General features: G+C 40.0%; 1 protein-coding gene across 1 annotated transcript; it reads left to right on the top strand.

Moving 5' to 3' along the window:
- Positions 1–211: 211 nt before the first annotated feature.
- LOC121962106 (transcription factor Sox-19b-like) lies at positions 212–6,101 on the top strand. Its single transcript, XM_042512301.1, is given in 3 exon segments — positions 212–631; positions 633–1,252; positions 5,826–6,101. Coding segments are annotated over 3 exon segments (921 nt in total). The 5' UTR covers positions 212–592; the 3' UTR covers positions 6,088–6,101.
- Positions 6,102–26,013: the final 19,912 nt, after the last annotated feature.

The raw sequence follows: 26,013 nt of genomic DNA on the forward strand, positions 1-26,013 counted from the left end.
ATTGTTTTTTTGAAAAACCCACTGCTGGTGGAGAAGTCTGATTAAATGTGAACAGTCTCATCAGGCAGCTGATGATAATTGAATGTTAAGATAGTTGTCTCTCTGAATGCCTCCCCTCTCTCCACCGTCATCAACAAGTGTCTCGCGCACCCTCGGAGCCTTTTCAGTTGCAAATGCAACGCGCACACACACACCGAAGCTCCTCGCGCTCCCATTGGTCCGCACGCGGCCGACTGCACGAGAGTAGGGGAACTTTTGGAGTGAACGGGCAGATGAGTTCAGTGTGTGAGTTGGCCGTCTGACAACAAGTGGTTTTCCGCTGAGAACTATTTCACCGCTCGGAGGAGACGCAGCTGCTCAGTGTCTTCGGTGTGTCTCGCTGACAAAGTAATGACTGACAGATTTGTGATTTAGGAGAGAAGTGCTCGTCCGCTGCCGTGTTTTGTGTCCCGGATGCGTCGCGAGTAATTAGCTGATTTGCATCACCCGGCGCTCCCGGTTCAATCTGCGGGGAAACCTGGCCACACGTCGCCAGGTGGACGGCGATTCAACTTTTCTCTAACTCACCTCCACTTCACCGCACCTGTCCAACATGTACAGCATGATGGAGCACGAGCTGAAGCCCACCGGCCCAGCCCCCTTCTCACCAGACCTCCCAGGGGATGTCACCGGTCACCGGCAACATGACCGGGAGCATGGGCACCAACGGCAACTCTCACCCGAGCTCCAAAACGGCGTGTGCTCCCGGTGTGGACCCCATGGATAAAGTCAAGCGGCCCATGAACGCTTTTATGGTGTGGTCCCGGGGCCAGAGGCGCAAGATGGCTCAAGAAAACCCCAAAATGCACAACTCCGAGATCAGCAAGAGGCTCGGAGCGGAGTGGAAGCTCCTCACCGACGCCGAGAAGCGGCCTTTCATCGACGAGGCCAAGCGGCTCCGGGCGGTCCACATGAAGGAGTACCCCGACTACAAGTACAAGCCCCGCCGCAAGACCAAGCCGCTGCTGAAGAAGGACACTCAGGTGGGCAAGTACCCGCTGTCAGCCGGGAACCTGCTGGCGGCGGCGCAGGGCCAAGGTGGCAGCCCGAGGATGGACAGCTACGGCTGGGGCCCCACCGGCGGCTACGCCGGCATGCAGGGCGAGGCGCTCGGCTACACCCAGCAGCTGCACCGGTACGACCTGTCAGCGCTCCAGTACCCACCTGCCATGACGGCGGCGCAGACGTACATGAACGGAGCCAACTCATACAGGTGAGTGCTTGCTGTGACTTCTCTGGATAGGTGTGTTTTAGCAGGCTGTTTAGTTTACAACTAAGGATTTCAGATATGGGAAATGTGGCCCCTTTTTAATCAGGCCACTACTGACTGTACTGACTGAGAGTCTATTGTGGTTTTCATGCCTCGTTTCACTGGCTGGGACACTTTAAAAAAAAAAAAAAACTTACTAGGTTATATGCTTAATTAATGAGATACTAAACAGAAGACCCAAAAACATTATGTCACCTGTGGTTTTCACATATTTTATCCTTTTCATCAACTGGATCATTAAAAAAAATCTTAGTCCTATACAATGAGAAAAGGCCCCTGCTGCACAGAAAACCCTCAAACATTTAGTGAACTATGGTTTTCATATATTTTATCTTGTTTTATCGGCTGAGCCATTTAAAAAAAAATCTTACTAGGCTTGTAGCCTTATAAAATAAGTTTCCTGGTCCACAGAAAACCCTCAAACATTGAGTGAACTGTGGTTTTCATAATTTTTATTTGTGTCGTTGGCTGGGACATTTTTTAAAATCTTACAAGGCCTATGTGCTTTTTAAAATAAGGTCCCCACTCCACAAAAACACTTGAGTCAGTTGTGATTGACATATATTTTTATCTTGTTTCAGTGGCTGGGCCATTTAAAAAAAAAAATCTTACAAGGCCTAATAAATTGAGATAAGGTTCCTACTTCACAAAAAACCCAACACTGAGTAAATTCTGGGTTTCATCATATATATATATATATATATATATATATATATATATATATATATATATATATATATATATATATATATATATATATACACATACATACAAAATGTCATTGACTGGGCCATTAAAATATCTTACTAGGCCTACATGCCTAATAAAATGATAAGGCCCATGCTCCACAGAAAACCCACACACATCGAGTCAGTCATGGTTTTCCTATATTAATCTTGTTTCATAGGTTTGGCCATAATAAAAAAAACAATCTTACTCGGCCTGCACGTCTACAAAAGACTCAAGGTCTCCAAATGTGCTGCAGTCTGACGGATCTACCTGCCGCAGACACATTCTTGCTATTTTTAAACAAAAAAAGTTGTATTAAAATAACTGAACCTAAGGCAAACAGCAAATAATGGGACGTGGTGATGGCTTCCACAACGATATGAAATAAATAAAGTGGTGTAAGCACTTTTTAATTGACAATCAGTGAAAGCATTTACAGTGATGAAATGCCAATGAAGCAGTTCATAGAGAACAATAAGTTTTAAATTATACAAATGTTTATTATTTTCTGTCTCCAGTCACTGCTTTTACAACTTTATGTAAAAAAAAAAAAAGTTTAAAAAGCAGAACAAAGCCATGCTAACACTTGTCTATACCTTAAGTTTGAGACTTGACGGGTATTTAAAAGAAACTTGGAGACAACAGTGAAAACATGCACTTCTTTAATTTGGATCCTTCTCCTTCATTTTTTTTTTTTTTTTAGAAACAATATCTGAATGATGGTAAAATGCAGAACAAACTAAAAGTATAAGTCACGAAAAATGGTCTAAAATCCACATTTAATCACCTAACGCGAGACAAGTGAGACTTTAATCAGGTGGAAATGTTAAGATAAAGTACATTCAGTGCCATTGAGTCACTGAGGAACACTGCCTACGACGGAACAACAGGCTTCAGTCTGCTGCCTACTTGTTATGCGTGTGACGCTCGCTCTGGGCTGGGTCCTGCCTGGAATGTTGATCAGGATGACTTGACGGTAGGAAGGACCGCTCTGTGTGTGGTCCTCTACCCACAATCCCCTATTCCTGCTAGAGCATTGTCCCAGCATTGTCCCAGTTACACTTCTGGGGTCTTTGCCTCCTGCCTTCAGGTCTCACGTCCCCCCCCCCACCACCACCACCCCCTCACTCAAAGTACAAAGACTTTGACAAATGTGAGGACGGATGGAATTTCTTCCAGTATCTCATCATTTGCTCCGTTTTTGATGGATGACTTAACTTCAGCGCGAACTGTTCTTTGGACATCTCTGTTGTCCAGCAGGTGAATCCTTTAAAGTGTTCCCTGGAACGTGTTTCGTTACCTCGGCCTCTCAGGAGTTTTGAGTCATGTTGTAAACCAAACTTGTTGATGCCCGTCCTGTCCTGTGCTGAATCACAGCGATATTTTCAACAATTTTTTAAAAAGACAGAACAAGTTTGGTCAGGAACATTTGTTGACTGATACTAAATCTTTGATGTTGAGTCGGAGTTGTGGCTGAAAAAAGCATTTTAAACAGTGTATGGAAAGTTTCTGTTGTAATACCATAAAAAAAACATAAGGCTGGGCAATATGGGGAAAATTTGATATTCTTTTACCAAATATCTATCGATATTGCAGTGATATTGTGGGGTTGATTATTGGCACTTTCAGAAAATATTTACACAATGACATTTTTTTGACAAATAATCATCAGTAATGCGGATGTAATGACTTAAGTGGGTAAAGGAAGATAGTAGAAAAGCTAGAACAATGTTGGAAGTTTAGAAAATTACATCACTTTACATTAATTCAGCCTTTAAATCCGGGAAAAGACAACACTTACCAAATTTTGATATCCAAAGTCTAAGACCATATCTGGTCTAATCACCATAGTAATGTACTGCAAGACAACATTTCTGGCAAATAGCAGAAAAGCTGGAACAGTTTGCCAAGTTTAGCCTTTAAAATCAGAAACTTTAGACACACTTAAGATATTACAAAATCGAAAATCCGAGATGATATCCAGTCAAATTACAGTACTGATATACTGCCCAGTTCTCTGTTTCTGACAAATAATAGAAAAGCCTGCTAAGTTCATAGAATTACACCACTTTATTGTAAATCGGCCTTTAAAACCAGAAAAAAGGCGACACTTTCGATATCCAAAAATCGAAACGGATATCTTCCCTCGTCATGATACTGATATATTGCCCAGCTCCATTTCTGAGACAATTTGAATTGGATGGGATGTTGTGAGTTGGCAGGATGTCACATCTCCATGACTCTCCACTGTCCTATTATGTGTCCCGTCATCCTAATGCTATATTTACTATGCGGTATGCCTAACATGCTCCAAGGCTCTGTGGCTCTGATCAATAGAATTAAACATCCGTGTTTGAGGGCTTTATCCTGCTGGGTATTGCATTGGCTAAAACCAGCTCTTAGAGCCTGTTTCCATCCTATTTGGTTATTTCTGTTAACATGAAATGATGTCAAATTACCTCACAGGTTCATTCATTTAATGGATGTATTTATTTAACCTCAAACTCATATGTTTTAGGTTTGTTAAAAATGTTGTCAGTCAGCGAATGAAACCTTAGGATGTCAGAGCAGTGATCAAGACTCATCGCCAGTGATGGAGCAAGTTTTTTACATCTTCCTAAAACTTCTAATACCAGAGTGTACAAATACTCTTATAAAACCCAAATGTTCTACATTGAAAATGTTACTTAAGTAAAAGCAGGTATTATCAAAAACATGTATTAAAAGTTCCTAATCAGAAAGATCTAAAATAACAAACAAACAAAACCCAAATTACTCAAAGAAACTAGCTGCCAATTAATTTTCTTTCAGTTGGCTATGACTAATTGTTTAAGCTGTACTTTAGAACAAAACATCATATTTTATAGTTATATTTTAGGCAAACCTCTTACTTTGTAGTGTTACTAGTAACTAAAACTTTCAGATAAAGTAAAAAGTGCAACATTCACCCAACATTCACAAGTGTAAAGTGGCATGAAAAGAGCAGACTCAAGTGAAGTACAAGTACCTCAAATTTGTACTTTTGTACAGTACTTAAGTAGATAGAATTAGTTACATTACACTGCTCATCACTAAAATGTGCATTTCTTTCTCTTGTGCAAACTTATGTTTTAGCGCTCTGACCAGTGAAAAGCAGAGGTGTGTTAGCAAAATCACCAATGACTCAAAATTGTCCCAAAGCAGAAGCAACTGTCTTCAACTTTTGAAAGAAACTGAAGATCCTGCTTTAATGAAGAGTAAAATGTTGATGAAGGGGATTTTACACGAAAGAATAGCATAAACGTTGTGACATTCAGATACTGTCACGCTACAGAAGATACAAGTGGATATGCTTGAAATCTGGAAATAAGTTTAAAAAAAATTCCCACCACTTTTATCAGTTTTAATGTTGCTGATTTTGGACAGCGGTTGTTTTTTTTCTTTCGGATCAAGTGTTTTTTTTATTGGATAAAAGATAAAAGTCAGGTGTTAAAGGTTGGAAATAAATTTGGAGCGATTTGGCAGCATTTGTACATTCAGCACATTACAGTCTTTTTCACACTGGCATCACAGATCAGTAGCACATCCCTCTTCCTGTAAAACTGAACGACGGGCTTGATATTACACGACTGACGCGTAACAGAAGGAAACATTACTGCAGCCGTGCGTCAAAAAAAATCAAAAGTTGTGGGTGAAATATGGGAGAAAATACTGCCATCTATGTGTAACTGGTGCATGTATGGTGTGATTTCCATCATGAACCAGGTGTTTTGTCTATATTTTAACTGGTACCATCTTCTCCCCACAGCCCCATGTCCTACAGCAGCAGTCCCCAGCAGCCCAGCCCCGTCACCATGTCCATGGTGAAAGCAGAACCCGTGTCCCACTCGCCTCCGACAGGGACGCCCAACCACCACCGGGGCCCTCTGCAGGGCGACCTCAGGGACATGATCAGCATGTACATTCCCGGCCCAGGCGGGGACGCCGGCGACCCCACAGCAGCACAGAGGGGCTACACCAGCGTCCAGCAGCACTACCTCACCGGAACCGTCCCGCTCACACACATCTAGGACTGGAAGTGGGAGTCACGGGTACAACGGGGGGGGGGGGGGGGGGGGGGGTTATCTGAGTGGGAGGAGAAATGCTCACGATGCACAGCTGGCGGGATGGAGGCGGATGTGGGAGGGGGGGCGGCTTTAGACTGGTAAAGCAAAGAGACATGAAGGAGAGAACTTTTTTTCCCCCCTATGTTTAACACTCTTACAGTTCCACAAGTGCCTGCGAGTACAGACACACACACACACACACACACACACACACACACACACACACACTTTTACTCATTTGATAAGTTTTCTACCTCTCTGGGGCCACATCAGTTACACACACCCACCACACGTACAGAGCGGACACTCCTCCCCCGCCCACCACCCTCCAGCAGACTTCTGTCCATCAGTGAAGACAGTCTGTTTATTGTGTACATATGAGGAAATGTCTTTTTCTGTCTTTTTTTTTTTTTCTGTTTTTAGAACGTATCGAAACACTTGCGACACTGGCACTCATGACAGTTCCATCATACCCTGTCGGTGCCGGCGGGCTGGTCAAAGTTAGCAGGTTTAGTCTTCCACGGAGCCAGTTCCCCCATCACCGAATCAGTCTCTCAGCTGGTGACGGTCAAATCACCTGAGCTGAAGTACCCGCCGTTGTCCGGGTGCCGGTGGAGGAAGAAAATGCACAAACATGAACGTCAGAGCAGTTTTTTTTAAAAAGGAAGAACTCTTTGTGCCTTGACTTTGGTTTAGTACTCTTGTGTTTTTTGTTTCTGTTTTTTAACTGCTGAATTCTTGTTGGATGACACGGGAAACACCTGTTGGACAATCAGCACCGCATCCACAGGAGACAAACAGAGCACACTATGATCTGTGGTGGCGCTTAGAACGGAGAACCCCGCTGGTTCTAGAGCCTACATTCCCGTAGGTCTCACCACATAATTACTGTCTTTGCTGCCTGCATGAGTTTTATTTGCTATAATTAGTTTTAGATTTGATCTTTTGATGTAAATGTCGCGGCAGCATCCTGAGTTGTCACTTTGCTCTAGGCAAGAGTTTTATTGATTTTTAGGCGTTTTTTTTTTTTTTCTCAGTAAAGTGGATGAAATTTAATATGAAATGCTACATTTCAGTTTTTATTCCAAATAGCAGTTTGAGACTTGCGAGCGATGTCTTCCATTGAGTAAACAGGATTGACAAAAAGGCCTTCCAGGCGTGTGCTTTTTTTTTTTTTTTTTTTAAATAGTTTGTCAATTGTTTTTACTAAAAGCGAATGTATCAAAGTAAGTTTCACATTCAGAGAAAGTCACCTGTGGGTTTTTCTATCATTCTATGAAATAACAAGTGCTTTTAATCCTGGTTCTCTCAACCTGACAGTGCTGTTGTTTCTGTCTTAGCCTGCTGTCCGGTTACTAGTGCTGCTATGGACCTAAAGGGAACTTTTATTTTCCAACCTACAGAAACTGTGAATATTGAATGTGTTTAGATGATTCAGTTAACTTTGAAGCATTCCATTACTAACTCAACATGCACTGGAAACAGATGCCTGACTTATATTTTTTTGAGGGGAAAAAAAAAAAAGAAAAAAGGGAGAGCAGTTCTATTAAAGTAATGCGTGAATGTTTACATTGTTACCCAAGTGTTTAACTTTTATACTGACTCGTATCTCTATTTTTTAGAATGAATTCTCTTGTATGTAAATGCTGCCATATACTAGAGTTACTGTATGTAGCATTCATGTAAATAATGTATACATTTTTAGGCTCTTATACTAAGAGTCTCGATTCCTTTTTTTTATTAAAAAAAATCTTTTGTTATGGCATTCATGACAATATTAATAAAAAGTACAAATCCTTTTTTTCATTCATGATGTTACACTATGTGTTTACTTTTACTTCAGATGTATTATGAGTGAAAAGCCTTTTTCACACCATGACAAATACACATTCAATGACCTCTTTGGCTAAAAATAGGCAATTCACTCATTTTTTCTGGAACTTTCTGGAGCTTTCATCCACTTATGGAGTCTAATAATATAAATTATGTTCAGCTGATGTGTTACCTCAACTCTGTTGTTTATTGCTTGCTTGTGTACTGGCCTCGCATTCAGTCTTTAAAAAGTTTTAAACTCAATTTCAAAATATTAGGCCTCATAAGTCACAGTCTCAAAATTGAATCTTCTAGATCTTGGAATTGACACAAAACTTCATCTCATTTCATTTATACATCTTTTGATTTGTTTAGTCAAAATGAGTCAAGCTCTTATGCATGAAAATGCACATTTCAAATGTTGCAAATCTTTATCACTTTATACCTGCTCTTTCTTGTTGGCAAAATTTAATTATTTTAACTCAAACTAATAACCACATTCCCATAAAAACTACATCTGCATGTGATTCCATATATACTTTTACCTTAATACTTACCTGCAATGCTTGAATAAGAAAAAAATTTTTAAAATTCTGATAAATCTTAAATTTGGTGAAAATAATCTTGAAAATATCTTAAATATGGGTTTCTGATCCCTGTAGACACTCTTATTCATTTACATATTCAAAGAGGCAGAATATTAAAAGCAACTTATTATGTATACATGGCAACGCAGTCTAGTCCACCCCCCAATACTGACCACCACCTCAATAATACAGAGTTGACAGTGTCAACCAAAACTAAACTATCATACTGTTGTTAGTATTAATTTTATCTCATAAAAAAGCATGTAGTTGATATTTTACACAATTGCTGGGCATTTTCAACCAGCACAGTTTAAATTGATTCTTAGCATTACACTCATTTGATTGACTAATTATTCTGCATACTTTCTACAGAAACCACTCAAATGACAAGACGTTTGACAAAATGCTTGTTTTCAACGTGTTTCTACTTTTGTGCTCTTTAAAGTACACAGCATTTCTTATTTCAGCCTTTTCAGTTAATTTCAACCTCTGACAGTTTTATCTTCTAGCTTTTCCAGCAATGTGTTTCAGTTCTTAGTTTCGTTACGTAATGCATTTTAGCTTACAGTTCTGCCGGTTTTACATTTTACCCTCCAGGTTTTTCAGCACTGCAGTCATTTGAGCTGTCACATCTTTCAGCTTTTCAAATTTATTTCAGCAATGCCAGCCATATGCAAAACTTTAAACATTTTAAACACTTGCCACAAATGTTTAAATCAACAAAGTGACCATCATTCTGCAACAGTCTTTTGTTAATGTTAATTATTAGGGTATGGGATGCAGATGGAGGTGTAAGTTAATTTAAAAAGAAGAATTGAGGCTTGTGTTTTTAATTACGGGACACTTTCTCAAGGGGTTTAATGGATGTCAATGACAACCTGGGACAGTTGGACAACTATTTATAATTCTAAAATGCATCAAGATTCAATAAAGGCATTTGTGATTTCCAGTAGGCTCCATTTCTCAGCCTATAATCTTATTGTTTTTACATGAAAGTACTTTTTTCTGATATCATTTCCCACAGTTCTTATATTATTATGAGCATTATTACATTTTTACTTTCCTCAGGTTATCTGCGTCCCACCTAGCAAACTTTAAAAACCTCTGAGAACAATACAATGCAATGTTTTAGTAAGCAGCAAGTTTTCTTTTCAGTTCCCAGACCGTTCTTTGTAAAGTTAGGAAAACATTATCTATGAACAAAAACCACAAAAAAAGGTTAAAAAAAGAGACTTTTTTTATGGTTTACATATCACATTACATTTTATATTTGGGAAAAAAAATGGTCTGTAATGTCAGTCCTCAATAACATTTTCTTAATGTTGCTTTGAAAATGTTCTTCCTTTGTTCTCATGTTACACTGTGGGAACATTTTAAAAACATTGTTCTATCACCTCTAAACATCACCAAAACATCCTCAGAATGTTTCAGTTATAACGTTACGTCGTAGACACCAGGCTAATGAAATGCTAAACATCCTTAAAAGGTTTTTGAATCTTAGATTAAAATGTCTTTAAAAATTGCAACAAGGTTAACCAATGTTGTGGGAACGTTTCCTGCTAGCAGGAGTGTCACCAGATGAGTTTTGCTGTTTTCTCAGCTGTTGCTTCAAACATGACCTCACCCATGCTCATCATTACAGAAAATAAGAATGGCATACCAGCAATCAAAACCGACCTTCTTTTTTTTTTTTCTCGCACTTTCACAACGTCTTCACAGGCGGAGCCGTCAGCTCTGCCCGGGGCCGCTCAGAATAAACCCCCCGGACAAAAGTGAACATTAGCGGGGGAACACGGGAGTCCTGCCGGGGGAGGGAAGATGTGATGGGTGAGGCTGAATGGACGGGGAAGGGGGGGCAGTCTATAGTGCCTGGAATGATTTAAAGCTCGATTATTTACTTTCTTATCTTTACCCCCTTTTAAAATTCACTTTCCCCGTCCACCCCCCCTCCTCCTCCCTTTCACTCCCCTCTCCTCCCCTCCTCCCCTCCTCCCCCACGTCTCTCCACACAGAAAGCGGGTGGATGGCCCGTTCGTAATTGGCCGTGTCGGAGGCGCATTGTCCGGGGCTTTTCAGGCCGCAGGTGCATATAGTAAAGCCGGAGTCTCCGCTCCTCCCCCGGGCGTCTTTGTTCCCTCTCCCGCTTCCCCCACTCCCCCCGCCGGGCAGAAAATTAGGGCTGCTTTTTGGGGGCTTCGTCCTCTGGCTTAACCCTTTCACCGACCGCCGCCTTTCTCATGGAAATGGGAGAGAACCCCGCACCGGCTAATCGGTCACTGAGGGGAGGGGGGGGGGGGAGGAGGGGGAGAAAAGATGAGGGCACCAGGATCAACCGGAGGAGGAGGAGAACAGATGCGGGGGGGGGGGGCTGTGAAAACCAGGAGCTGCTCAAACTATGTCTGAATGTGAGTAAAGTTCACAGGTGATGATAATTTGGAACATTTTAGTGAGTTTCAGTATTTATCAATGAAACTTGTTTATGGTTGGAATGATGCTGTCATGCTAGATAAATAAATACATAAATAAATAAATAAATAAATAAAGGCCTATCTTGTTTGACCCAAAAAAGTTTCTTATTAGAAAATCAAAATATCTTTTTTGAACAAAAAACTTTTCACAAGATATTGTCATGTTCTACCAGGGCAGGTTTTTTGTTAGAGCATTAAATATCTTGTTAGAACATATAACTTTTCTTGTTCTAACAAGATATTTTCATTTTCTAACATGTTAGAACATGGAAATATCTAGTTAGAACATGGAAATATCTAGGATTTTTTTTTTTGCATATCCATGAATATACATGAGAAAATGTACTTATAATGACAGAATGTCAGAACAGTTATTTATTTATTTTTGGCGTGAAATTGTGTATGGAGAAATGTAAATTATAGTAAAATCATTGATTGACTTAGCTTACAGCAAGTATTAACAACACATTATGGGATGGTGGGCACGAAATGTGTTAAAACTAACTGCGGCAACACAAAAATAGTGCCAAGTCTTTTACAAAGGGTTGCAGTTTGGTTAGGAAAAGAAAAACACTTGGTTAAGTTGTCATGGTTTTGAAGTAAAGTTTATTTATCATTCATGTATTCATTTGGTTGGTGATTTTTCAAACTAGTTTTTGACCTTTGCAGCATTTTTGGACTCTTTATTGACTGCTTGGATCATTTTGTATCCTTTAAGTTTTTGCTCAGACTCCTTTTTTTGTTCGTCTGCCTTCTGAGTTGCGCTCTTGTTTTTTTTGTCTGTGAACTGTGACATAAGTTAAGGAAAAGATGGTGGTTTTGGTTAAAAGAACTATGTACGACTCGTAAATGATATGAACTTACACTATAACAAATTGCTGTAAAATTGCTGTAAAAAACAGTCATACATTTATACTCAAAATACATTAAAAACACCAAACCATCAGGCTGCTGTATGATTTTATGGGGTTATGAAGTATTTTTCATTTTATCAAAATTCAACCTAACTGAGCATCAAAAACCACATGCAGATTACCTACAGTGTTACTGTTTTATACTGTTGAAGTAAATTCGGTAGGGACAACATAAAATAACAGTATTATACTCGATAGTAGTAGTAATAGTAGTTTACCGTAATTTTATAGGAAACATTTGTTTCAGTGTATGCCCTGCATTGTTACATAAAGTCCCTAAATTAAAAAACTACTTTTGATTTTGCACTGGTTTAGCAATTTCCTGACACAAAATGTGTTAAAACTACGTGAGATTGTAAATATGGTTTAAAAAAAAAAGACAAACAAGACGTAAGTTATGCAAAGTTATGTACCTTGCATAGTCATGTAAAATACAGACATAAAGTGCTTTGAGTAATTATATAAAATCAAGTAACTATGTTGGCTCTTGGTTTTACATGGGACACAGACAATATCTTGGTTTAAAAGTCCATGTTTGTTTGACCCATCCCTCCCACCTGCCCCTGCAAAGACTTTTTTTGTTGCTTCTTATACTTAATTCAGGAGTCCACCACAACAATAGATCCCCACTGACTTTGTGTTAGCGTTGTTTTCGTGTTGCCAGCATGTAATTTTAACAAATTTTGTGCCCAGCACCACGTAATAAGGTGTTTAGACTCTGTGCCCATCTCACATATTGATGTAAGATCAGGCTGACTATAAGTTAAACCTTTCTTTTCTGCACTTCCAGATCCCCTTCTGAAACTATGAGTTTATGAGACCCTCAAACCTCCTTAAGAACCTTTCGAATTATCTCAAGGACTCATAGAACCATATAGACATAAAGTAGACTTCTTCAAAAAGTTCTTTTTTAATAGGGAATATCTATATAAACCAAAGCATTTACAAAAATCTATATTTTCAAAGAACCAGTTTGGGGCACAGATCATTTGATATTGCTGCTATGAATAGTTTTTTCAAACATTCTTAGATAGGACTTAAGAATGGGGATGTTTGGAACATATTTTGTCAATCATTTAAAGTAAAAGTAACAGTCTTTAACCTCTTTCAGTTGAACAGCGTATTTAAATACAGGTTGAATTTGGCAAAGTCCCAAAGCAGTGTTTCTCGCCCTGTAACGGAAGTTTGAGCATATATGTGGGTTGTTTTGGCTGCAGTCCACGGGCGGGGAGGGATGGGGTTAGGGAGAGGAGTGGGTGGAGAAGGGGGTGGAGGGAGTGTCAATGGAGGGATTTTCTGGTCCAATACATCCCATCACTTAGCAACAAGCAGTGAGGCTTCAACAAGTGGTTGCCATGGATCTCCCGAGAGTGACTTAAAAGTCTCCACAAAGAGCTGTGGTCAGCCTGAGTGTGTGTGTGTGTGTGTGTGTGTGTGTGTGTGTGTGTGACTGAGAATCAGGTGGTGGTCACCAACAGGGTGTTTTAAGTGCCAGTCGGCATTTACCGTGGTGACACACAATCTAGTCATAACCTTCATGTTTCTGCAGCGATTGCGTTTGAATCGCAGCTCCACTCCTGCGAAGTTAATTTATGCTCGCTCACTGGCAGGTCAGGCTCTCATTCACTGGCTGCTGTTGTCTCTTTCTTCAATGAACATTCCAACAAGTTAGAGGAGGAATTAGGAATTATATCAACACAAAAAGACAGGAATGAGTTTGGCAACACTGCTCCAGGACACCTCCTTCAAAAGCAGTCATGGAAACGCTGTCCAGATTTTAATGTATTGTACCTGCTGCATTCCTGCAGGAGCCCAGACACTACTCTTATCTGCATGCACAGCAGGGCAAACACCCTCCTATATATATATATATATATATATATATATAGTACATGTAAACATGTGAACAGGAGAGTCTGTAGAGGTTTAGATTGGAAAAATGAAAAGAAAAAACAAAAAAAACCCTAATCAATTTTTTTTTTATTAGACTCCATTGTTAAAACAAATAATAATTAGAAATAGGGGCATGCATTTGAGAATAACATCATAATTTTAAAAGCATAAAGCTAAATTTTCAAGAAAAAAGTTGCAATATTGTAAGGGGAAAAAAGTAAATTTCAGAGAATAATTTTGTAATATTATGAGAGTAAACTTAATATTACTATACTGTTAAATCATGTGCATAAATCCGCAAAAACAACGAAAAAAGTTGTGGTGTGCATGACAGGCCACTAGTTGGAAATGTAACTTTGTAATGACACACTGCAGAAGAACACCACATGCATGCCTGTAGTGCGGCTGTGACGTCACCATTCTCGAAGTATCCGCGCATCGGCGGTTTACAGAGCAACAGAAGGGGTTGCATTTTCAAAAGATTACACTCTAGATCCCAGTTTCAAAGTTTCCCTTTTCAGGCCCCTGAAACGCTGTTGTCGTGTGAACTAAAGGCCACGCCGCAAGAAAAGTTTAACATTTCATGCAAGAACCGCTGACGTGTAAACAGCCCCTACATGTCAACACTGAAAAAGGAGTTTCTGGAAATCTCAACAAAAGAAGACATCAGTGTCTTAAAACACAGTGTGCGTGGATCCAAAAGGCCAAAACACATAGAAAATGATAAATTTCAAATATTTGCATGCACGGGTACATAAGGCCTAAACAGTAATCGGGTGCCCATGTGAACATTAAAGTAGGTTTTACTTGTTTTAATTGTGTTCATTAAAGATCTGTTCCGAAAGCTTCCACAGTTTATCTGAAGTTAACATGAGGCCAAAGCAATGACTTAGACAGCAGGTGAAGCCTCTTTATAACAAAATTCCCTATTTTGTTGCGATTCTTCCACTGCAAATAACACACTGTGCCAGGAAAGTGTTAGCTTTTTATATGATGGCGTGTGTTTATTTTTTGTATATAAGTACTTGAGAGCCATTGGAAACCAGAGTCAAAAGACAGTTTCCATACTTTCCTAAAAAAAAACTAATTTTGATTCCATATTAGTCATAAAGCCAAGGTCAAAATGCCCTCAGATCTGAAGGCTTTTCCCTATTTTCCTGTATTTTAGAGGACACGTGGCATCCCTCATAGATCACACTCACAAACACGCACACCCTCCCTCTGCAGGTGGTTGGGCGAGCTCCAGTGCTGTTTACTGGCATGCAGGTGAAGAGGTGGGTGGCTGCTGTTTTGGCAGCTTGCCACTTCAGTTGTAATCAACGTCACCCCGAGCACGAGATGGACTGCATTTTTGAGCGTGCAGCTGGTGGCATGCAATACCTGGGTGCGACTGAGAGGGCACGCACACGCACAAAGCGAGGCCGAGCAGTGCTAAAGGTGCGATAAGGATCATTGTTTTGTCTGAAAAAGGAGAAGTCACATCCTCCATTAGAGGAGGGAGGACATGTGCAAACAACAGTCTCCCACTGAAAATATATATTTTGTTTGAGTAGGCCTTCAACCAAAGATTGCGGACATAAAAACTTGTTCGAGTTATGGTTGCTAAAAATTTTTGGTGTTGTGAGATTGAAAAGCAAAGCACTTTTCAGAATTGGGAGTTTCCTCACATCAGTCAGACCACCATGATGGCCAGCAGGGCTGTCAGCAGAGACAGGCCTGCTGCTGCTAATAGAGGGAAGTGTTTGCTAAGCCATGAAAGACTGACTGACAGGTAACTCTAATGAGGTGTGTGTGTGTGTGTGTGTGTGTGTGTGTGTGTGTGTGTGTGAAGAAGGTGTGGAGAGGCACACCCTGAGGTGAAGTGAAGGTGGATATGTGGGAGGGGAGGCTGGGTACAGGAGTGGTAAAGCTTCTGTTTTTTTAATATTTGTGTACTTATTGATTTAACCAAATATAATTAATGTTACTTTGGGTGTTGTTGGTTCACGGGAATCTACAGAGATTAATAGGATTAGAATGAAGGGAGTGTTTGATTAGTACAAAAATGTGACCCAACAAATGTACAAAATTTTCTCAAGACTGATTTCCACTAAGGATTTGCGCAAAGCTTAAGCGATATTTTCGCAGTTGCTCCACTGAGTGGTATTACTTCTCCTCTCGCGATAACGTTCCAAGAAGCATGGCGACGGATGTTTAAAATATTAGCAGGTTTATTTCTATTGCAGCCACCACACTAGTTGTTATTTAAAACCTGAGCAAATTGGTTGGATTTCTTTCAAAAACATGGGGAAAATGGCAAGAAATGTTGCACAGATTTGCAAGAAATTAGTAAAAAGTAACAAAGAAAATTACCTTAAAATTGGTTTTCAAAAGGGGAGGGGGGATTATCAGAAAATTATCAAAAATTAGGGAAAAATGTACAGAAGATATATTAATAATCATTAGAATTATATAACCCATTCAAAATTATTTTACAGTAAAAATGCAAATGTTTTGCCACTTTTTGGACCATGTGTTGTTAAGTTGGTCACTGGCCTTCCCCATGTTTTCGAAAGAAAACAAACGATTTGGTGTATAACAATGTGAAAAGGTATAAGACTATGTAAAAATATGTTATGAGTGTAGCAGGGTTGGCTGAGCCACCTAAAGCAGTCGCGTAGCAGACGCGGGGTACATGTGGGACATGTCCCCCGCACATCCTGTATCTGTGCTCTCTGCCCCCCGCACTTTTTACATCCGGTCAATTCATTTGAAACATGTCGCTGTCAGACCTCGTTTTTCCGGGCGGAAACACGCGGAAACGCACCGTGAATAGGCGGCGGCGTACACGCGCTGTCTTGTTATGGTCACATGACACAGTTGGCTCGTGCGCTGGCAGCTCTGCTCTAAACTGACGGCTTTAATTTAAGTACCACAACTTTGCAGTAAACCAACTACCAAGAGGCCAAAAATCCCTGCTCTCCTTCTTCAAAACAGCCCGTGTAAGTTGAGTAATGCTGTTCCCTGTTGATAATGTTAGCGAAATTAATTTGACGCCATTATGTCAGTGTAGCTTCGTGAACGTCAGTTACCTGTAGCTAGCTAGCTTCATGCTCGGAATAGACCTACTCCTTAATTTCTGCTTTGAACATATTTAATCTTTAATGCTACAATAGAAAGAGCAGGGAGGAGAAGGTGGACCAGAAGGTAACACTGAAGTTAATGCAGGGGCTTCACAGGTGAGGGGAGATTATAACTGACTGAGAACATACATCTATAGCATAAAAGTGACTTTGAGATTAATTTCCACAGCTATTACTGAACTTTTCATGTTCAGTGTTGTCACTTGGCACTTAATTATCTGGCTACTTACCCAGTAGATGGTAGTGGTCATTCTGTGTCAATTCAATCAGCTCAACTTCTTATTTTTGACAGTATATGATTTTGATCATTTTAAAGAACTTGAGGGAAAGGCACGATTGAATGTGAGAGGATGATAAATCACTCAATAAAAGTCGGCTTATTCCTAAACAATCTGTCCCCTAACTTCTGAAATGATGGCTACGCACCTGCCTTAAAGGTCAGTCCACCTTAAGTGGTCCTGATTAGGTCTCAGTGGGCACTAAGTGTAGCTCATTCAGGATAAGTCTCTATAGACACCATGCAAACTCTCAGACTGCAAAGACACTGCCCCTCATTTCTGTGGTGAGTTATTATTGTGATGTGTTTATTCACACTGTTTGCATTGTTTTTGTGATTTGTATTCACTGGGGTCCTGTGTGTGACTTTGAGATTTAACTAATGTTGTAGGTCAGTTTTTTCGCTTGATGGCCGACACACTCTCCAGGTTTTGAGGACTGAAGTTAAAGAGGGGATTGCCTGTTTCTGCCCAAGTTGTGAGCTGTGTACACCCAACTCATCACTGTTAAGGTAAAAACCACTAACATCCTCCTTTAATACCCCTAAAACCCTTCTGATACAAATGATGGTCGACCCGTTTTAATAAAGACCAATGTTCAAAATTCACATGAAAGTAATATATTACTACTGAAAACAAAAAAGCCTAATTAGACTAGACTAACAAAAGACTAATCAGTATAATGGTTAGAGGCAGAAATGCTGTTATCAGTGTTGGCCGTCAAAACCTTCAATGTCGTACATGGCTGTTATTTTCGACAAAGAAACAAGCTGCATTTTTAGATGCTCAGATAAACAGTTGCTTATCACACTTAGCATGAAACTCAGTGGTGAAGCCTTATGAGCAGATGAAAGAAGTGTCGGAACATTTCATCTTCATCAGTGTTTCCATTTTCCCCCAACCCCACCCCACCACCTTGACTCCGGTGCATTGAGCATGGGTTTTACAGATAGCTTGAGATGGGAAATGCAGCTTGTTGATGCCTCTGATATGAACAGCCCACACATAAAGCAGATTACAGGTGCGATAAAGATTTAAAGGCACTGTGTGTGCAGTCCTTCAAAGACAAACACTAACTCTTACATTGTTTTTTAAAAAGTAACTCATAGTTGTAGATGCTTTAAAAGTCTGAACATTCCTGAACCTTATCTTCACATTTTAAATTTGACAGAAGGAAACATTTTTCCACCATGTATGCTGACAGCACTTCTAATACAGTATAAATAAGTAATTCCTTCTTTTAATAGGTTCCATTTCTACTCTCACTACAGAGTATTTCTATTTTTCACAAATAAAAAGTACGTCACTTGGGTTTATAATTTAGTTTTTATTTCAGGTGCAGATACCGTGACATTTTTTTTTACAGTACCACAGGTTTTACAAGTTTTGTTGGCATCGTTGTTAGATACAAGTAGCTACTTGCAGGCTGTTTCTGCCCATTTTGGTGCATTCACGGTGAAGAAACGTGACCGTAAGTGAGGAAACACCAGTGGCAGGATAAAACCTATAATTAGAAAGAGTTAAAAAAAACAAGTAAATAAATAAATAGATAAATACGTAAAATTATAATAGCAATAATACAAATTAATAGATAAACAAGTAATAGTTAAACACAAAATAAGAGGTAAATGAAAGGATAACAGCATAAAGTAAAATAATAGATAAATATGTTAGAAATAATAAAATGATGTAGAGAGTAGTGAAACTGTGAAATGGACTAAAATATGTAAATAAATAGTCAATAGGTAAATAAACGAAAGTTTAATTAGAAGCCAAACTAAAAAGGTAGGTCTTTCGTTTGCTTTTAAAAATATTTGAAGGGATTCAGATATGTATATCTAAATACAATAATGATATTTCAGTTAAATTCGTTATGACCCAACTTAAGTCAACTTCTAATATGTATTATTCTTGAATCTGTCAATAAACCTCCTTACTTGCACACATACAGCTGCTAACCCAATAAAAAAACATCTGGATAGCCAATATCTAAATATCACAAAATGCCTGGATCGGTCATGATTTTGGATCTGGATCTTTTTTTACAATTTCTTTAACCAACTACCATGTGAGACGGTTTTGAATACTGTGATTTTTATGATAGGTAATCTGTAAGCTGATCTACCTAAAACCAGTTGTAGTAACTTGCAGAGAAGAGAAGTGGAGTGACGCGCCTGGTCTGGAGCTGAGGAGGGAGGAAGGACCTCCCAAGATGAAAGAGGCAGGTGATCAGGCCTAACAAACACACCAATCTGTACCATCTCTGCTCAGCAATCAGATATGAGCCAGCCTACGGCTACTCTGCCCTCCACCCCCGCGCCTCGCTTACCCCATCTCTCTCATTAAAAGCAGTTTGCCTTTCTTTTCATTTTTTTAACGAAATGCTGTTGTTGATCCCAGGCAGCCAACCCTCTCCGTCCCCTCCCTGAACTCTGGCACGCATCTGTTCGGATGGTGAAGAAAAGGTTGTTAAACGGAAGGGAAAAATAGTGATGCAGGTGATGTAACACACCCTCTGGCATCCAAATTGAAAGCCAATATCGACCAGATCCCTATGATTTGCGAACTGTAAGGAGATGAACATACAAAAGTTGGATGCCTTAATTGCGTTGATTCGATATTGCATTGCAGAAGATGATACTGAAGTGATAAGCACACTACACTGCTAACTAGACTTCAGAGATCAAAAGTCTAAAATAACAGAAGGAAAATGGAAAGTGATGGCCCTTGTTGAGTTAATAATGTTCACACAGTGTTTCAGTTAAGGAAGAACCTCTGACTGTTGAGCTAAGAACGATTCAGGTTTCACTGGCAATGGATATATCCGAGTGCATTTCCAGTCAACAGCAAGAGCAGCCTCTGCTGTCACAAGCAGTAATTACATAAATTCTGTTGAAGTGGTGAAGGGTACCACACTACCCTAACTGTAAGGAAACACTATTTGAAGGGGAACAGACCGGGACAGAGAGGAAAAGAGACACGTCAAGCGAGGTGAAAAGACTTTCCATTTCCTTTGACATCCCTTGTCGTGCACACGGCCGATCTGATAACCGTGACCGAAAACATCAGAACCCACAGCGCACTCATCAAAAGCCCACTGACTGAGTGACTAGCAACAGGTAAGGGTCTCGCCTGGGTGTGGGTGACGGGTCAAACCATGGCAACAGGCAGTTGGTGAGTGACGTGTGAATATGTCCCACTGACGTTACCATCCACATCATCTTCTCACACCGTGGAAAATACAGTCTGATGCCCAGTGTAAACCAGTTGAGTCTTTTCTTCAGGGGCTTTGACGGTGGGGGCCCTGTTCACCCTCCCCCCCGCCCCTCAACCGTCTGCCCCCCTCGACCCCCCCGTCCCACTGTTCCTCCTCCCCCAACAAACCAGCTCTCTCCCCAACAACACTACAACCGCCCAGGCAAAGCTACAGGTTCAGACAGTGTCAGCCCAAAAGTACTCAATGCCTGTTTCACCCAGCTGTGCGGAGTGCTACGCCTGGAAAGGGTAGATGTAGAACTGACATCCTACCTGGCTCCAGTCCTTACAAAGGGACACCTTAGCGCAGGCATGTCAAACTGGTCCACAGGGGGACCGGTGTGGCTGCAGGTTTTTGTGCCAACCAACCAAGAGCACACAGTTTGACCAATCAACTGTCTGAAGACGGAGATCAGTTGATTAAATGAGTCAAGTCTGGTGTGCTGCTACTTGGTTGGAAACAAAACCTGCAGCCACACCGCCCCCCCTGTGGACCAGTTTGACATGCCTGCCTTAGCGCCTCCAATACTACAGACTGGTGTCCCTGACTTCCCACCTGATAAAGTCCCTGGAGAGGCTGGCCTTGTCACACGTTCAGCACCTTGTTAAACCATCAATGGCTCCTGTTCAGTTTACCTACCAGCCAAAGATGGCAGTGGAATTACGCTGTTCTTGCTTCACCTTGTCTGTGCTCATCGGAAAAGGCTGGGTAGCACTATAAAAGTCGGATTCTGTGATTTCTTGAGTGCCTTCAATACCATATGGCCTATCCTGCTGGTGAGCAAGATGAAAGTTACGCAAGATGCTCCCCTGGTGTGCCAGATCGTGGGCTGTTAAGCCACAGTATGTAAGTGTGCTGGGCTGCAAATCTGAAACTGTGGTGAGCAACACAGGGGTCCTAAAGGGGACAGTTCTGTTGGTCCATCCTCTACTCCTCTACTTCTACCACCTGCTGAAGCTCTTGGATGATCGGCAGGGGGAAGAAGGCTAAGTTCAATGGCATAGTGGGCTACATTGTCAGGCGCTATGTGCAGAACCATCTGCAGCTTAACACTGATAAGACAAAGGAGTTGGTAGGCTGGAAACACCTCCCACACCTATTGCGATCCAGGAGGTGGATGGAAGTATCTAGGACTCAGACAATGAGCTGGAGTGGACCAAGAACACAGGCTGGGTAAAACACAAGCCAGAGTTGACTTTTTCTGCTTCCTGTAAATGCTCCGATCTTAAAGATCTTCTTTGCTGTCATTTGCAAAAGAATCAACAAGCTCATCAGGAAGGCAGGCTTTGTCCTGGAGGTGTTGCCAGTGAGGACAATGAGCTGTGCTGGTCCAGCCTGTTCTTATTTTGAATTTGCCAATTACTGGTGCCTTTGCAGTGCTTTTGGTGTAAGATTCTGATGCCAAAAGCCACCTTTCATGTCCACATTATACATTGCTGGATGTCGTAAGCTGAGAATGAACATAACTGTTTGCAGTGTTATTATATGCCGGCAGATGGCCAGATGGCACCTGCTGTGGCGGCGTGATACATGGACAGTCTATGTCATTTAAGAACATGGCTGGAGGGAAACTGTTGCGTTTGTTTGATACGTCACTGCATGGCGTCAGGTTGAAACGCTGCTGGTAACAACGTAATAGGAGCACAAAGGTCCGTGTAGGGCAAGCGGGTGGGGCAGTAAATGGATTGAGCAAACCCCAGACTTTCATTTGGGAGTCCAGTGTTTGCTTTCCATCTGGATTTGATGTTTATTTTCTATACCATACCATGTGCCCATTTGCCTAAACTTAACCATTCAAACCAGAATTTGTTGGCATCACCCTAGCAACATCCAGGAATGTCAACAGCAGATGCAGAAGGATGCCTAGAGAGTAATGTGTACACAAGGAAGTCCGCTGCAAAATGGCCATATTTGACGACTTGGGATGACAAAGTGTTGACTGGTCCCACAAAGGAGCATCTTCAGCAGGAAAATGTTACCGCAACAGAACACAGGAAGTTTTTTTCTTGTGACATTCAGACTTTATAACTCATCTACCTCCAGCAGAGAGATGGACAGCAGAGACTCAGGGTGCTGCGGTGGCCTCAGCCTCCATTTCTGCTCTCTTCTGCTTCTGTCCTGATCCTGGGTTTTATGTGCGTAACCTGTTACCTTATGGACTTTGTTTTTGGGGGTTTCTGTTTGTGTTTTTCCTTGATTCATGTATTCTTTCATTTTTAGTTTGTTTCCTGTTTTATTTTGTAGGTTCACTCCTCGTGTGTCATGAGTAATCTCTGGATTACAATAATTAAAACTATCTGATTTACAAAATATACTGTGCAATATTATGGACATAATCATGAAACCTCCAAATTAACCATACACATACCTCTACTGCAGACCCGATGTAGTACATGCATCGCTATGTCACCTCTCATACATATGTATGCACATGCAGCCCACATAGAATGATCCTTAAAGCTGAGCTGGTATATTTGGCATTGCATATGTGGATTTACATCTTTTATAACTGCACTATTTCCCTTAGGATTAAGTTATTTCTTGTCAAGGGCAAATTAACTGTTTCTACTGTTTTAATGCAAGGCCTTTTTTTTGAATCAAACACTGTAACCTAGCTCCTAATAAGCAATCATTTGCTACCTAAATAATCTAGTCTAAATTAATTTAGCAGTAAGTAAGGTGCATCTTTCATCCAGTAATGTTCTGTTCCTGTCAGTAATGTTATCTGATATTTTTTAACATATTTAAGGACTTAATTAAACTCCAATCCACTGAGAATTAGACAAGAAGCAGCAATAAGGCATCTGTGGCAAACTATAAAAGCCTGCAGGTAGCATGTTGTCATTTGAATGGCTATACTTACAGTTATGGGTGTTGCTGCTGTAATTATGGCAGTGGTTGTCACTATGGTTAAAGCTGTGGTTATTTTGTTTACAGATGCTGTGACACTAATGGGTGTAACAGTAATCATGTGAAAACGCAGGTGCTGCGGACAGATTTGTCGAGGTGCAGGCTGAGCCACATGCACCTTAAAATTAATAAAAAAAAGGATATAGGGGCAGCTGAGGACTAAACTGTAAAAGAAGAAAATTCTCATCAGCACCAGCCAAACTATCAAATGTTGGCATTCTGACATGCTAAACTAAGATGGTGTTGTCACAGTGTACATGCTTCAATAAAAATATACAGTTTTAGTTGTAGTAAAGTAATACAGTGATTTTGCATTACGGATGCATGTTCCTTTTTTATTGCTTAAAATGTATTTTACAGTAACAGGTCCCCTGAAATAAATGCAGTTCTTCTTTATCTTGTTTTACACACAGATGCTGTGCAGTTTAGCGGGAAACCTTCTAAGCTGAAAAATAAAGTCACCGTGGAAGTGCCAAAACCTGCAGTTCCTCTAGTGGCCACTTGAGTCTAGATCCAAAAGTAAGTAAATTCCCACATTTCCCAGTGATCAAATTTCCAACTTTAGAGCAGAAATACATGTTTACAGCCTGGTTTAAAAAAATGATTTTGGTCTTTATAGCTAATTGCTTTGTTCATAACTGTATAATCAGTGATCCTTTGTATAATTCACCCATTTTACATGTTATCAAAGCTTCAAGTTAAGCATAATTAAGGGCAGCTATGAGTCACAGGTTGGTGCCGTCTGTTGAAAGGCCCTATAGGGCGAAAATGTTGATCAGGTAACGTAACCAATGGGTAACCCTCAGATAAGGGGTTGCTGTAGTTACTGTTAGAGCGTTTTCAGTTCATGAGAGTTAATTGTAATATTTTAGTTGTCATATACAGTCTATAATGTTAACACACCTGTCATATAAAAAAGAAATCCAGCGACCTCGTTTATGATCATTGCATACACACCAAACATGTTGAAAAAGTATAGCATATAGATGGAAAAAAATCATAGCATAACAAAAAAGTCATAGTATAGCATGTTGAAAAATTTGAAAAAAGGTCATAGTATAATATATTGAGAAAACTCAAAAGAAGTCATACAATATCATATTGAAAAACTGGATAAACAGGTCATAGTATAGCATGTAGCAAAAATTTGAAAAGAATCATGGTATAGTATATTGAAAAAAGTCAAAAAAAGTCATATTGTAGCATGTCTAAAATAAGCTATAGTATAGCATGTTGAAATAAAGGTAAGAGAGTTAGTCACACCATATGTCCAAAAAAATTAAAAATTGTCATAGGAAAACATGTTAAAAAAAAGTCATAGTATAGCATATTAGTTTTTTTTTTAGAGAGTCATAATATGGTATATTATAAAATACCATAGTATAGCATGTTGAAAAAAACGGAACACAACAGCAAATCTAATTTCTGTTGCTGCCGACGTATGCCTAAATTGCGTCGATGTTTGATGTTTTGTTTACCATCACATACATCCTCATTTTCTACCCATGTGTAGTCTTCCCTGCATGCAAGCTAACTGACATTGTGTTTGATTAGAGTTTGACTCAGTTATGTTTCAAAAATGCCGAGCAAGTTGACATTTTGTCCATGAAAATGCTGACTCATGCTTCATTTGTGTTTGATGATTTGTGATACCATATTGTTCTGAAATCACTAAACACCTGTGCTCTCCTGCTCTGTGACAGAATGCCCTTTAGTTAACTGTTAAGTAAAACCATTAGCTATTTTTCTGTCTTTTTTGAGCAAACCTTGTGTCAGAATGGACGGCTGGCCAGCGGGGAAAAGGACATTTACATGTAATATGCTGAACTTATAAATCCCTATAGAGATGTAGTTCACTTACATGCCAGCTGTGCATTACTGCCAGTCATCCTTGCCTGGCGTAGCTTTCCATACTTAGTTGCTTCACATAAAGGGCGTGCTCCACCACACAAAACTGGCAGTTTGAGGACAAACAGGTTCTGCCAGAGCAAAGAAGAGAAGTGAAGGATGACAGAGGAGTAACATGTTACATGCTGACTCACGGTACATGAAGTTGTCATGGAGGAAGTCGTGCAGTTTACGAGAAAAACAGGCAGCATCAGAAATCTGTCAAATATTCATAATAGAGTTAATTAGATGGAAAATGTGATTTGTATACTGTCTTTGGATGATTTTTAAAAAAATATTTAACCCTTTGAAACCTGAACAAATTGTCTCGATCTCTTTCAAAAACACAGGAAGAAGGCAATGAAAGAAGAAATGACCTGGAAATTAGCAAGAAATTAATAAAAAGTACAAGAGAATTAACTGAAAATTAGTAAAAAAAAACAAAAGAAAGCAGTTTAATAATTCTGTAACATAATTTTAAATATTAAATAACGATAATTCTATAGTTTTCCCTTATTTTTTTCTGTAGATATTTCCCCCTAGCTTTTTAAAAATAATTTTCTAAATATACTAATTTCTAGAACGTTTCTTATGCAGTTTGTTCTTCGCCCCCCCCATGTTTATGAAAGAAATCGCTCAAAGCTTTACACACTTGTGAAAGAAGTCTGAGAACAGCACAAGAAATATGACATCGCTTCAGGTTTCAAAGGGTTAATGTCACCCCATCATGTCACCACCGATATGGAACATAGAACAGACATTAAAA

This window comes from Plectropomus leopardus, chromosome 23 (assembly GCF_008729295.1).
Source record: "Plectropomus leopardus isolate mb chromosome 23, YSFRI_Pleo_2.0, whole genome shotgun sequence".
NCBI lineage: Eukaryota > Metazoa > Chordata > Actinopteri > Perciformes > Serranidae > Plectropomus > Plectropomus leopardus.